The sequence below is a fragment of the Actinia tenebrosa genome, unplaced genomic scaffold (assembly GCF_029948245.1).
Source record: "Actinia tenebrosa isolate PJP-AT-01 unplaced genomic scaffold, QUT_ActTen_1.0 PGA_scaffold11__36_contigs__length_13525064, whole genome shotgun sequence".
NCBI lineage: Eukaryota > Metazoa > Cnidaria > Anthozoa > Actiniaria > Actiniidae > Actinia > Actinia tenebrosa.
The window spans coordinates 6,775,318-6,789,300 of NW_028292571.1; the positions used below are offsets into that span (position 1 = coordinate 6,775,318).

General features: G+C 43.8%; 1 protein-coding gene across 1 annotated transcript in view; it reads left to right on the forward strand.

The window, feature by feature from the left end:
• Positions 1-13,771, forward strand: part of LOC116308001 (uncharacterized) — a 50,231-nt gene extending 36,460 nt beyond the window's left edge. The window contains exons 11-16 of the mRNA XM_089027319.1: positions 6,135-6,223; positions 7,256-7,295; positions 7,625-7,698; positions 8,572-8,777; positions 9,595-9,666; positions 10,425-13,771. Of these exons, the coding sequence (XP_088883445.1) occupies positions 6,135-6,223; positions 7,256-7,295; positions 7,625-7,698; positions 8,572-8,777; positions 9,595-9,666; positions 10,425-11,947 (2,004 nt within the window). The 3' untranslated portion in view covers positions 11,948-13,771. The remainder of the gene's footprint in view (positions 1-6,134; positions 6,224-7,255; positions 7,296-7,624; positions 7,699-8,571; positions 8,778-9,594; positions 9,667-10,424) is intronic.
• Positions 13,772-13,983: the final 212 nt, after the last annotated feature.

Here is a 13,983-nt window from a genome sequence, read left to right on the forward strand (position 1 = left end):
TCAGCCTAGAGGTTGTTTCAGGGTTGGGTCTGTGAGTTAGCCATGCCCTGACTTAGATCAGCCCAGAGGTTGTTTCAGGGTTCTATCTGTGAGTTAGCCGTGCCCTGACTTAGATCAGCCCTGATGTTTTTTCAGGGTTCTATCTGTGGGTTAGCCATACTCTTACTTAGATTAGCCCAGAGGTTGTTTCAGGGTTCTATCTGTGGGTTAGTCATGCCCTGACTTAGATCAGCCCAGAGGTTGTTTCAGGGTTCGATCTGTGCAGTTAGTCATGCCCTGACTTAGATCAGCCCAGAGGTTGTTTCAGGGTTCGATCTGTGAGTTAGTCATGCCCTGACTTAGATCAGCCCAGAGGTTGTTTCAGGGTTCGATCTGTGCAGTTAGTCATGCCCTGACTTAGATCAGCCCAGAGGTTGTTTCAGGGTTGGGTCTGTGAGTTAGCCATACCCTGACTTAGATCAGCCCAGAGGTTGTTTCAGGGTTCAATCTGTGAGTTAGCCATGCCCTGACTTAGATCAGCCCAGAGGTTGTTTCAGGGTTCGATCTGTGAGTTAGCCTTGCACTGATTTAGATCAGCCCAGAGGTCGTTTCAGGGTTCAATCTTTGAGTTAGCCATGCCCTGACTTAGATCAGCCCAGAGGTTGTTTCAGGGTTCTATCTGTGAGTTAGCCATGCCCTGACTTAGATCAGCCCAGAGGTTGTTTCAGGGTTCTATCGGTGAATTAGCCGTGCTCTGACTTAGATCAGCCCAGAGGTTGTTTCAGGGTTGGGTCTGTGAGTTAGCCATGCCCTGACTTAGATCAGCCCAGAGGTTGTTTCAGGGTTCTATCTGTGAGTTAGCCATGCCCTGACTTAGATCAGCCTAGAGGTTGTTTCAGGGTTCTATCTGTGAGTTAGTCATGCCCTGACTTAGATCAGACCAGAGGTTGTTTCAGGGTTCTATCTGTGAGTTAGCCATGCCCTGACTTAGATCAGCACAGAGGTTGTTTCAGGGTTCTATCTGTGAGTTAGCCATACCCTGACTTAGATCAGCCTAGAGGTTGTTTCAGGGTTCTATCTGTGAGTTAGTCATGCCCTGACTTAGATCAGCCCAGAGGTTGTTTCAGGGTTCTATCTGTGAGTTAGCCATGCCCTGACTTAGATCAGCCCAGAGGTTGTTTCAGGGTTCTATCTGTGAGTTAGCCATGCCCTGACTTAGATCAGCCCAGAGGGTGTTTCAGGGTTCTATCTGTGAGTTAGCCATGCCCTGACTTAGATCAGCCCAGAGGTTGTTTCAGGGTTCTATCTGTGAGTTAGCCATACCCTGACTTAGATCAGCCTAGAGGTTGTTTCAGGGTTCGATCTGTGAGTTAGTCATGCCCTGACTTAGATCAGCCCAGAGGTTGTTTCAGGGTTCTTTCTGTGAGTTAGCCATGCCCTGACTTAGATCAGCCCAGAGGTTGTTTCAGGGTTCTATCTGTGAGTTAGCCATGCCCTGACTTAGATCAGCCCAGAGGTTGTTTCAGGGTTCTATCTGTGAGTTAGCCGTGCCCTGACTTAGATCAGCCCAGAGGTTGTTTCAGGGTTCGATCTGTGCAGTTAGTCATGCCCTGACTTAGATCAGCCCAGAGGTTGTTTCAGGGTTCGATCTGTGAGTTAGTCATGCCCTGACTTAGATCAGCCCAGAGGTTGTTTCAGGGTTCGATCTGTGCAGTTAGTCATGCCCTGACTTAGATCAGCCCAGAGGTTGTTTCAGGGTTGGGTCTGTGAGTTAGGCATACCCTGACTTAGATCAGCCCAGAGGTTGTTTCAGTGTTTGATCTGTGAGTTAGCCATGCCCTGACTTAGATCAGCCCAGAGGTTGTTTCAGTGTTTTATCTGTGAGTTAGCCATGGCCTGACTTAGATCAGCCCAGAGGTTGTTTCAGTGTTTGATCTGTGAGTTAGCCATGCTCTGACTTAGATCAGCCCAGAGGTTGTTTCAGGGTTCAATCTGTGAGTTAGTCATGCCCTGACTTAGATCAGCCCAGAGGTTGTTTCAGGGTTCTATCTGTGAGTTAGCCATACTCTTACTTAGATCAGCCCAGAGGTTGTTTCAGGGTTCTATCTGTGAGTTAGCCATACTCTTACTTAGATCAGTCCAGAGGTTGTTTCAGGGTTCTATCTGTGAGTTAGCCATACTCTTACTTAGATCAGCCCATAGGTTGTTTCAGGGTTCGATCTGTGAGTTAGCCATGCTCTGACTTAGATCAGCCCAGAGGTTGTTTCAGGGTTCGATCTGTGCAGTTAGTCATGCCCTGACTTAGATCAGCCCAGAGGTTGTTTCAGGGTTGGGTCTGTGAGTTAGCCATACCCTGACTTAGATCAGCCCAGAGGTTTCAGGGTTCAATCTGTGAGTTAGCCATGCCCTGACTTAGATCAGCCCAGAGGTTGTTTCAGGGTTCTATCTGTGAGTTAGCCTTGCACTGATTTAGATCAGCCCAGAGGTCGTTTCAGGGTTCAATCTTTGAGTTAGCATGCCCTTACTTAGATCAGCCCAGAGGTTGTTTCAGGGTTCTATCTGTGAGTTAGCCATGCCCTGACTTAGATCAGCCCAGAGGTTGTTTCAGGGTTCTATGTGTGAATTAGCCGTGCTCTGACTTAGATCAGCCCAGAGGTTGTTTCAGGGTTGGGTCTGTGAGTTAGCCATGCCCTGACTTAGATCAGCCCAGAGGTTGTTTCAGGGTTCTATCTGTGAGTTAGCCGTGCCCTGACTTAGATCAGCCCAGAGGTTGTTTCAGGGTTCTATCTGTGAGTTAGCCATACTCTTACTTAGATCAGCCCAGAGGTTGTTTCAGGGTTCTATCTGTGAGTTAGCCATACTCTTACTTAGATCAGCCCAGAGGTTGTTTCAGGGTTCTATCTGTGGGTTAGTCATGCCCTGACTTAGATCAGCCCAGAGGTTGTTTCAGGGTTCGATCTGTGCAGTTAGTCATGCCCTGACTTAGATCAGCCCAGAGGTTGTTTCAGGGTTCGATCTGTGAGTTAGCCATGCCCTGACTTAGATCAGCCCAGAGGTTGTTTCAGGGTTCGATCTGTGAGTTAGCCTTGCACTGATTTAGATCAGCCCAGGGGTCGTTTCAGGGTTCAATCTTTGAGTTAGCATGCCCTGACTTAGATCAGCCCAGAGGTTGTTTCAGGGTTCTATCTGTGAGTTAGCCATGCCCTGACTTAGATCAGCCCAGAGGTTGTTTCAGGGTTCTATCTGTGAATTAGCCGTGCTCTGACTTAGATCAGCCCAGAGGTTGTTTCAGGGTTGGGTCTGTGAGTTAGCCATGCCCTGACTTAGATCAGCCCAGAGGTTGTTTCAGGGTTCTATCTGTGAGTTAGCCATGCCCTGACTTAGATCAGCCCAGAGGTTGTTTCAGGGTTCTATCTGTGGGTTAGCCATACTCTTACTTAGATCAGCCCAGAGGTTGTTTCAGGGTTCTATCTGTGAGTTAGTCATGCCCTGACTTAGATCAGCCCAGAGGTTGTTTCAGGGTTCGATCTGTGCAGTTAGTCATGCCCTGACTTAGATCAGCCCAGAGGTTGTTTCAGGGTTCGATCTGTGAGTTAGTCATGCCCTGACTTAGATCAGCCCATAGGTTGTTTCAGGGTTCGATCTGTGCAGTTAGTCATTCCCTGACTTAGATCAGCCCAGAGGTTGTTTCAGGGTTGGGTCTGTGAGTTAGCCATACCCTGACTTAGATCAGCCAAGAGGTTGTTTCAGGGTTCAATCTGTGAGTTAGCCATGCCCTGACTTAGATCAGCCCAGAGGTTGTTTCAGGGTTCGATCTGTGAGTTAGCCTTGCACTGATTTAGATCAGCCCAGAGGTCGTTTCAGGGTTCAATCTTTGAGTTAGCCATGCCCTGACTTAGATCAGCCCAGAGGTTGTTTCAGGGTTCTATCTGTGAGTTAGCCATGCCCTGACTTAGATCAGCCATGAGGTTGTTTCAGGGTTCTATGTGTGAATTAGCCGTGCTCTGACTTAGATCAGCCCAGAGGTTGTTTCAGGGTTGGGTCTGTGAGTTAGCCATGCCCTGACTTAGATCAGCCCAGAGGTTGTTTCAGGGTTCTATCTGTGAGTTAGCCATGCCCTGACTTAGATCAGCCTAGAGGTTGTTTCAGGGTTCTATCTGTGAGTTAGTCATGCCCTGACTTAGATCAGCCCAGAGGTTGTTTCAGGGTTCTATCTGTGAGTTAGCCATGCCCTGACTTAGATCAGCCCAGAGGTTGTTTCAGGGTTCTATCTGTGAGTTAGCCATACCCTGACTTAGATCAGCCTAGAGGTTGTTTCAGGGTTGGGTCTGTGAGTTAGCCATGCCCTGACTTAGATCAGCCCAGAGGTTGTTTCAGGGTTCTATCTGTGAGTTAGCCGTGCCCTGACTTAGATCAGCCCAGAGGTTGTTTCAGGGTTCTATCTGTGGGTTAGCCATACTCTTACTTAGATCAGCCCAGAGGTTGTTTCAGGGTTCTATCTGTGGGTTAGTCATTCCCTGACTTAGATCAGCCCAGAGGTTGTTTCAGGGTTCGATCTGTGCAGTTAGTCATGCCCTGACTTAGATCAGCCCAGAGGTTGTTTCAGGGTTCGATCTGTGAGTTAGTCATGCCCTGACTTAGATCAGCCCAGAGGTTGTTTCAGGGTTCGATCTGTGCAGTTAGTCATGCCCTGACTTAGATCAGCCCAGAGGTTGTTTCAGGGTTGGGTCTGTGAGTTAGCCATACCCTGACTTAGATCAGCCCAGAGGTTGTTTCAGGGTTCAATCTGTGAGTTAGCCATGCCCTGACTTAGATCAGCCCAGAGGTTGTTTCAGGGTTCGATCTGTGAGTTAGCCTTGCACTGATTTAGATCAGCCCAGAGGTCGTTTCAGGGTTCAATCTTTGAGTTAGCCATGCCCTGACTTAGATCAGCCCAGAGGTTGTTTCAGGGTTCTATCTGTGAGTTAGCCATGCCCTGACTTAGATCAGCCCAGAGGTTGTTTCAGGGTTCTATCGGTGAATTAGCCGTGCTCTGACTTAGATCAGCCCAGAGGTTGTTTCAGGGTTGGGTCTGTGAGTTAGCCATGCCCTGACTTAGATCAGCCCAGAGGTTGTTTCAGGGTTCTATCTGTGAGTTAGCCATGCCCTGACTTAGATCAGCCTAGAGGTTGTTTCAGGGTTCTATCTGTGAGTTAGTCATGCCCTTACTTAGATCAGACCAGAGGTTGTTTCAGGGTTCTATCTGTGAGTTAGCCATGCCCTGACTTAGATCAGCACAGAGGTTGTTTCAGGGTTCTATCTGTGAGTTAGCCATACTCTTACTTAGATCAGCCTAGAGGTTGTTTCAGGGTTCTATCTGTGAGTTAGTCATGCCCTGACTTAGATCAGCCAAGAGGTTGTTTCAGGGTTCTATCTGTGAGTTAGCCATGCCCTGACTTAGATCAGCCCAGAGGTTGTTTCAGGGTTCTATCTGTGAGTTAGCCATGCCCTGACTTAGATCAGCCCAGAGGGTGTTTCAGGGTTCTATCTGTGAGTTAGCCATGCCCTGACTTAGATCAGCCCAGAGGTTGTTTCAGGGTTCTATCTGTGAGTTAGCCATACTCTTACTTAGATCAGCCTAGAGGTTGTTTCAGGGTTCAATCTGTGAGTTAGTCATGCCCTGACTTAGATCAGCCCAGAGGTTGTTTCAGGGTTCTTTCTGTGAGTTAGCCATGCCCTGACTTAGATCAGCCCAGAGGTTGTTTCAGGGTTCTATCTGTGAGTTAGCCATGCCCTGACTTAGATCAGCCCAGAGGTAGTTTCAGGGTTCTATCTGTGAGTTAGCCGTGCCCTGACTTAGATCAGCCCAGAGGTTGTTTCAGGGTTCTATCTGTGAGTTAGCCATGCCCTGACTTAGATCAGACTAGAGGTCTTTCAGGGTTTGAGGGACGGATCCAGGATTTTTTAAAGGGGGTGATGGTTATAGGATACCTCGTCACTTCTGGATCTGCATTTGGTTTGTTCGATCTGTGAGTTGGCTGTGCCCTTACTTTCAGCCCACAGGTTGCTTATAAAAGGGTTCAAATAAGTTTATTGAGGGAACGTTAAATTTTCTATATCTTCTGTTCCTTTTATGTTGCTGGATGAGTGAAATTTTTAATAACATTTGCTTGCAGATTGCTGACTTACAAGAAAAATATCATGAATGTTTTGAAATCCTCATGGAAAACCAACAGGAAATGATAAGTCTGAACCGGAAAATTACGTAAGTTGAGTAGAGTGTTGTACAGACAGAGAGCATTCCGCCCCAGATACCTGTCATTCTTACTGCACCTGCTCAACAAAATATTCTGACCTTAATATGATTTTGAGATGTCTTGGGGACCTTAAGCATTTACACCTGTTCGTATCGGTGAGAGGGACAGAGTATGTTGTGGTTTCCACACTTTCAGGACTAACTCTAGGACGACCAATCAGAATTGAGATTTTCAAATCGTATTTTGATTGCAGGCATCCCAGACCTCCTATATATCCTATATTTCCTATAATTTGTATAGGATCCTATAAAGAGCCTATATTTAAAGAAAACCTCCTATATTTCCTATAAATAGGACGACTGCTGATTGATACATTTATATTTTACACTGTTTAGCACTTGTTTTTTATGGCTTTTTAGTTCTGCAAATCATTGCCTGTGCACCCTCCCGATCCCTGGTTACGCCACCGAAAAGCTATCTTAGCTCCTATAAAGTGCATATATTTTTGGGAAAAAATCCTATATTTTCCTATATTTAGAACTTGCACAGCCTATATTTCCTATCAAATTTGTCTAAAAAGTGGCTGGGATGCCTGTGATTGGCATTATCCATTATTCTGCCAAGAGAACCCATGAAATACAAATTATTCATTCTTTAAATCTTTCGTAAACGCTAGTTTAGCTCACGCATGGTGGAAATTCCATTTCAATAATCAAGAGTAATCTACATTGTACTCAGTCCCATAATTCCGTTTGGTCAACACAGTCAACTCAGCTGGCTGTTTCTTCCCATCAGGCATTACGCATATACAGTGCTTTGGGTTTCTTGACTAAAGGTCTCTTTATTTTTATTAGTGTGGGATAAAATAGCTGTGCACTGGTTTTGATTGGCATGAAGCTTTCAGGCCTAACTGTTTACACTTGAAATTAAAAGTAACTCATGGTATATTTTATGATATACCACCAAAAACCCGTTGTGTAACTAGTATGTAGTCTATCGTCACTTTTATTTAAAAAAGTTGTTTATACTATTTTTATTAGTACTCCGCATCCAAAGCATTCTTCACCTGCCGCAAACCTTGTAAGTACAGCAATTCTAATAAGAGATATTTGATTGATTAGGTATGGGGTTAGTGTGTCGGGGAGAGTGAGATTATATAGTCATCCCCTGTGGAACCATTTCGCATATTTGGTAACCCCCCTTCCCCCCCCTCCTTTCCCATCTTCTCGAAAATCTGTTACCACCTCCGGGTGTCCACCTCCCTTTCCCCTTTCCTATCCTACTTAAATTTCTTTAAAATACAAGAAATAGTATCTCGAGAACGTAAAGTCTAGACAAGCCGCTTTGTACATTGTCATGTTTTCGTCAGATCTGACAACCTTGTCTAAAACGGTTGTTCTTTTTTACAGGATGGTAAAGATTCTATAGCTCTAGAGATTGAACAGAGTATCAAAAGAGACATGGCTACTATACAAGAGAAAAGGTAGACTACTACTGCGTCCTGTGTCACATCCCCTAAAATCACTCTAGCCATAATAAAAATGTTTTTTTAAATGCAAATCATTCTGTTATAATGGATGGACAATAGGCCCTTTGCAGCTAAGCAACCACGTGCTGATTAATTCACTGAGAGCAATAAACATTTTGATTCCCATGGGTGAAATTTACTGGACTGCAAACAAACTTTCTACAATCTGTTTCGAGAGATTGTAATAAAACTACATTTCATAACACACTGATTACACATCGTTTCATTCAGTTCTTTACAAGTAGCTAAAAAGAATCACCAATTTAATATAAAAACAAAATTTTTGCAGTCCAGTAGACACGTGACACATTTTTTTTTTTAACAACCCCTGCAAACCATTTTTTGTGTTTGCGCGATAATCTCTTTTCTGAAAGGAGAGGTTGCGCAATACTTTTTTTGCAGGCGAAGTGCTTGCTCGAAATTTTTTGGGGGGGGGGGGGGGGGGAGTTTTACGCAACTCCCTCCCCTCAATAATCTAACGGTCCGTCCCTAAACTAGACTGGAACTTGAATCCATTATATTCTTTACAACTTCCTCCGAAAAGGATCAAAGTTCAGAAAAATATTTTATTAACCAAGATGGCGGCTGTTTCATCGTTATTCATATCTCAAGGGATTTTGAGTCACGGTTGCACACAATTTATAGACTACTCTATAGCTCTAAGTCGAGGTTGGACTTGGTAAAATACAGCAAATGTCTAAACAATTCAAGTTTAACCTCGACTTGAAGCTATTATTTTGTGGTCGCTCAAGCGATTTCGGAAAAGCTCTGTTGTTTAATGTTTACTGCATAAAAAGGTACAGACTAATGTTTAGTTAAACTTTACAGGCAAAACCTGGCTCGAGTCCTTCAGACCGTACACAACATCAACGTGTCGAAAGGAAAGAAACCCAAGAAAGTAACTAGACCAACCGCTTCTAAAAATGTACAAAGCTCATCGGGATTCAAATTCAATCCTATCACTGATCTTCCTCGTAATACGTCAGAGAGCTCACTCGATGGAGCTGATGATGCTTCTTCTGCCTCAGGTTTTGGTAGGTTTGGTAGACGCCCTGTTAGCAAATAGATATTTTTCGAGTTGCGCGAGCGCTGTCAAGAGTATCTCGTGCTCAGATTCCAAAACGAGGCTTTTTCAGGCGAGATCTTACGAGCATTATCGAAAACCGACATTCAAAAACCGACTTATGAAGTTATATTAATGTAGGAATACTTTGAAGTTGATCGGGAGCAGGATTGGTACTTTTTGAAAAAATATAGCTCACTTCAGACAAAAGCCTTTTTCTTCAAGGGTTTTAGAAACCGTCTATAACTCGATGATTCCAAAGGTTTCTAATAAACACTGTTCGAAAATGCATCGTTTTCATGTCTGCGCCTGCGATTTTTATGGAAGCGCTCTCGTATTTCGGAAATCGTCTATAGACCTCTTGCAACACGTCGGAATGCAGCTCAATTTGGAGGACAAAACAATAGGTTTCCAATTATCATGAGAATGAAATTCTTTTGTTTTGTCCTCCAAATTGAGCTTTTTTGACGTCACATGCAAGGGACCTATTGGTGGAAAAGGAGAAAAGACGTAACCTCCATGCTGGATGACGAGACACAAGACACCAAAATTGCGGCTATGACGTCCCATTCACCCCAAGAATACACATTACTTATACTCGTAGACCTTTACAAGGCTTTACGCATGAACATCTTGGAATATCTATCATTTTTGACTGGTTTCCAGAGGTTTTCTCGCGATAACGAAACCTGCGATCGAGAAGCATGGGAGCGAGAGTGCCTCTGGAAACACTAAAGTATCGTCAACATAGATGCACCTTTTCTCAAGCAAAATGTTTTCATTTCCAGATTCACGTTATTCGTACACAAGACGTTCGTTCAAAAAACCCGAAAAACTGCAAATTGTCAAACCAATAAAAGGTTAGTGTATAGAGCATTTTTTTCCTACGCTGGCAGCGCAAGCTTAATAGACCCCTTCCATCTTGAATAGCGCGGCGCACTGATTCTAAAAATAGCTTAAAGATTCGGACAAACATTGCATTCTGTTTAACGGCTACGAGGATTATACGAACCGATTTTATTATTTTTACTTAAAGCTACAATAATAACCCATGTAAACTAAGATCAACTGTGATCGGCTGTGAAAATTATCTGCTGAAAGTAAACTTGTAAGTTTGTTTGTCCGAATTTCGCGTTCTTCGTTTTTATGACGTCACGGTTGCGCTGCGCTATTGTAGCCGTGCCTTTGCATCGAAGCGAGACGAACGGTGAGCTCGCAATGATAGAGACATGTGAATAATTGTTCAAGGTGTTAAAAAAAGGTACCTATCGTTGCAAGCTCACCGTTCGTCTCGCTTCGATGGAAAGGCACGGCTACCTTTCAAGATGGCGCAGAGAACTGTGAAGGGGACTATTGTGTTATTGCATTTCCTGGGCTTAGAGGAAACAGACGTTTACGGATATGGTGGCCATCTTGAATTATGGGATGCCGATGTGGATAACGTGGAAAAATGTTTAAAACATACAGTGGCGGGTTCCGTTTTCAAATAATATCGGATAAACCGTATTAACCTGTACCATATCTCCCAGCTAAGTGGGAGCCTGTCTTTGTCCCGATAATAAGCTTTTATGTGAAAAATGACAAAAATATAAAGTAACTGATTCCGTTCTTTATGTAGGTTCTCTTACTTTGCAACAGTGGAAGAAGTTAGCATCGCCCACCATGAATCTAGAACAAGAAAGACCTGGAGTACATGTAAAGGGAGACTTACAGACCACCTCTGATGGAAAACACTCTAAAGAACACAGCGATGTGAGCGATATGAGCGAAGTAGACACAGATGACGACCAGCCTATTCAAATGCGAATAAGATCCACAACCCAGGAAGATGTTACACCAATAGCTATGGATGAAAAAGCACAGAAACACCGCCGTGAGCCTCCTACGACCCTTACGTTAACCTCGTTAGTCCACGAGAAAGGGATCCATGCTGGTAGTCGTCGTGGGTCGGCGACAGCGGGTATCCTTTCTCAGCTTCTTAATTCCCCGTCCGTAACGACGTCTGGAAAGTCATCCGTCGGGCAGGTCCTCGCAGAAGTGCTTCAGAAAGCTAGCGAAGAGGCTTCGGTTAAAGAACCCAGGAGAGCAGAATCGCTGAGGAATTTAGCGAATTACTTCAGCGAGAAGGAAAAGGAGGGAAAGAATGGTCCCGAAGCCATACCAGAAGATGATAGCCCACCAGTTACTCCTCCTAATACCCTCTCTATGTTATCAGTAGCTGGAGGATCTAGTAATATAGGCGGGGGAATTTTAACTAGACTTCTTGCAGGGTCTAGTGGAATTAATGTTAGTATGTCTAATCCACGTCCTATTGCTACAGTCGCAGGAACCAGTAGTACCTCTACAACCTTCTCTACCTCAGTCGGCCCACTTAACCCTAGTGGGTTTGGTCGTACGTCTAGTGGAACTAACCTAAAGCAATTAGATTCGTCTGGATTGGATCCAAAGCGTCGTAGCTTAGATGTTACGGAGAGTGGTTATCGAGGAAACTTTTCATCCGAGGTTCCCAATAGTAGCCTACCGACACTGAGGCGGAGAGCAAGCAGTGGGGATCTGGAATCGATGAGCTCGTCTAATGATTTAGTGGGGAGCTATAACAACCTTGGTTTGGGTAACCGGTTGCAACGCAGTAACAGCAGTGGAAACCTAAATGACTTGACCCAAAATGCTCAAACTCCTGTCTCGGGAGGAATCTTTGGTCGTTTAACTCGAAGACCAAGTCTCGGTAGCTTGACTGACTTGGTACAAAGGTCACACATAGGTGCCGTCCCAGTCCCCCCACCGGGCAGAATGGAACGGGCTTCAAGTATTGATTTAGGACTGGCAGCTAGACCAGGTCAATCACCGCCATCTCCTTCACATTTTGATGCCAGCGGATCATTTTTCAGTGGACAACAGCCTTTTCAAGGACCCTCCAAGGGGCTATTTTCGGGTACACGACTAAGCTCCTTAGCGGGCGTTCGAGGAATGTGGTCCCAAAAGCCTTCTTCTAGTACTTCAGGAGGGACTCCCTCTCAGGTGCTCAGCACCCAAAAATCCGAAGAACGCCTTGAAAAAATTAATAAGGCGTTTGCGTTTGAAGATTTTGGAGGTATGGGTTTGATGTCGTTCTTCGGAAGCAAAAAGTCATCACAGAATTAGTAAATGAATTACAAATGCATGCTATTTAATTTGAAGCTTTTACTGCGTGTAATGCAGTGGGCCTTCTTCTCAATGTTGTATACGCATACTATCGTTATCTGACGCAGTCTACTACGCAGCCGCTATTACTGTCGTCACGCAACACTATTAGGGGAATGAGCGTTGTGTGACGACATTAATAGTACTGAAGAGACGATACCTGACCAGAAAACCAAAATATGAAGATTTCGTAATGAGACTACAATGTAAATGTTTTTGCTCGATGTCATCACAGTCTTTCAGTATCGGCTTGGTGGCTTCATGTATTTTTTTTGACTTGGATGTGTTAGCAACGCTGAGAAAAAAGTCTATAGAGGTTTGATCATAGAGAGAGTGTTTTCCTACTTAAACCTCGTGAAAACGATTTCGTTGGCTTTGGTTTCGGTGTTCATTTCTCTTCCAAGTGATCGACTTTCTCATCGATAATTTTCTACGATAGAAAATCCTAGTTCCTGACAGGGTTTGAACCCTCGAAGACCTCCAGAAGAACATACACTTACTATCATTTAATATATTTCCGAGCAACATAAAAACAGGGATAGACATGTAGTGCAGAAAATGAGAAAACGTTGACCCAAACGCAATGAACTGATTCGATACCACATGTCAATTCTCCTAAGTATTATTTCTTTCTTTGATAGTATAACTCGTAGATACATTAATATGGATGCCAACAAAGCAAAAACATTTCAACAAAAGGTTTAAAATGGGAAAACATTTGCCATATCTTCAAAGGATATAATTTATTTTTATGGTATTTTGTTTAAGTAAAGCAAATAATTTTCGGGATATTTATAGATATTTGATAAATATTATAAATATTTTATATGTCGCAATTTAATAATACAATAATAACAAGAGTGCATGGTCTTGGTTAATATTATGGGATGTAATAATCACTTGACTTAGAAACATGACTGAGACAATTTGGAGGTACTTTGGACGCTTGACTTGGGGACGCACGTGGTTTGAAGGCACCTGACTTATTTACACCTATGTAGTAGATATTAAATTTGCCCTTCCAAAGTGGTAACTCCCTCGTTGGGCAAGTGCTTTCATTAAGGCTGAATTCATCCTCGGGAACCCGTAGACTCCTACGCCGCTGCTAGCCGTTCGTCACAAAACTCACTCACCAAAGCTAAGCAGGAGAGTGAGCGTTGCGTGACGACACTAATAGCGGCTGCGTGGGTAACTGGGATTCCAGAGGATGCGCTGGATTTGGAGACGGGTTAAAAAGGGTTTTTTCGATAAAGCGATATTTCCTCCCCAGCACCGCGGAGTTGTTGTCAGTCTTAAGTTGAACATCGGGAAGGGTGTCTTTTTACTGTGAAGATTTAAAAACTTATTCAAACAGATATATAGACTGATTCCACAATTAGGTCTTTGTGCTCTCCTGTCGATTCTGGATATCGCTCACACACCTTGTTGAGCGACCGCAACCCACAAAGGAGCGAAAACTACGACTTGTATGGAATCAGTTTAACAGATATAGCGAGTGTCTGATAGTTTACAATGAACTGTGCCTTTCGAATGGTTTCCGCCCCAAATGAGTCGGAAATCATTTTTATGAATATCTTCTTCGCTTTTAGCAAAACCATAAGACGATGTAAATAATTTTATGAATTTGAAAATTTTAGCGCTTTGGAAGAAAATTTTCCATTTTAATGTGGTCGGTAAACGACTTTGAAAGTTCGGTGCGCACAGAGTAAAATATATGTAAAAAAATATCGGGTTTGATTAATATATGAATCTAGAATTTTCAATAAAAGGAAAAGAAAAGTGTTACTCGTGTATTACTCGTATTAGCATGTGTACAGCGGCTCCCTACCCCTCCCCACTACGGGGAAGAAAGGTGAAGGACTGGGGTGCCTGAAAAGGTGTGTGATTCTTCTAATTCTCAGCACATTTCGGGTACGAAATGCCTAGACTTTTAAAACAAGTTTGAGCGTTTCAATAATGAGCTATCTACGTGTAGCGGTTATTTCATTGGCCTCTTA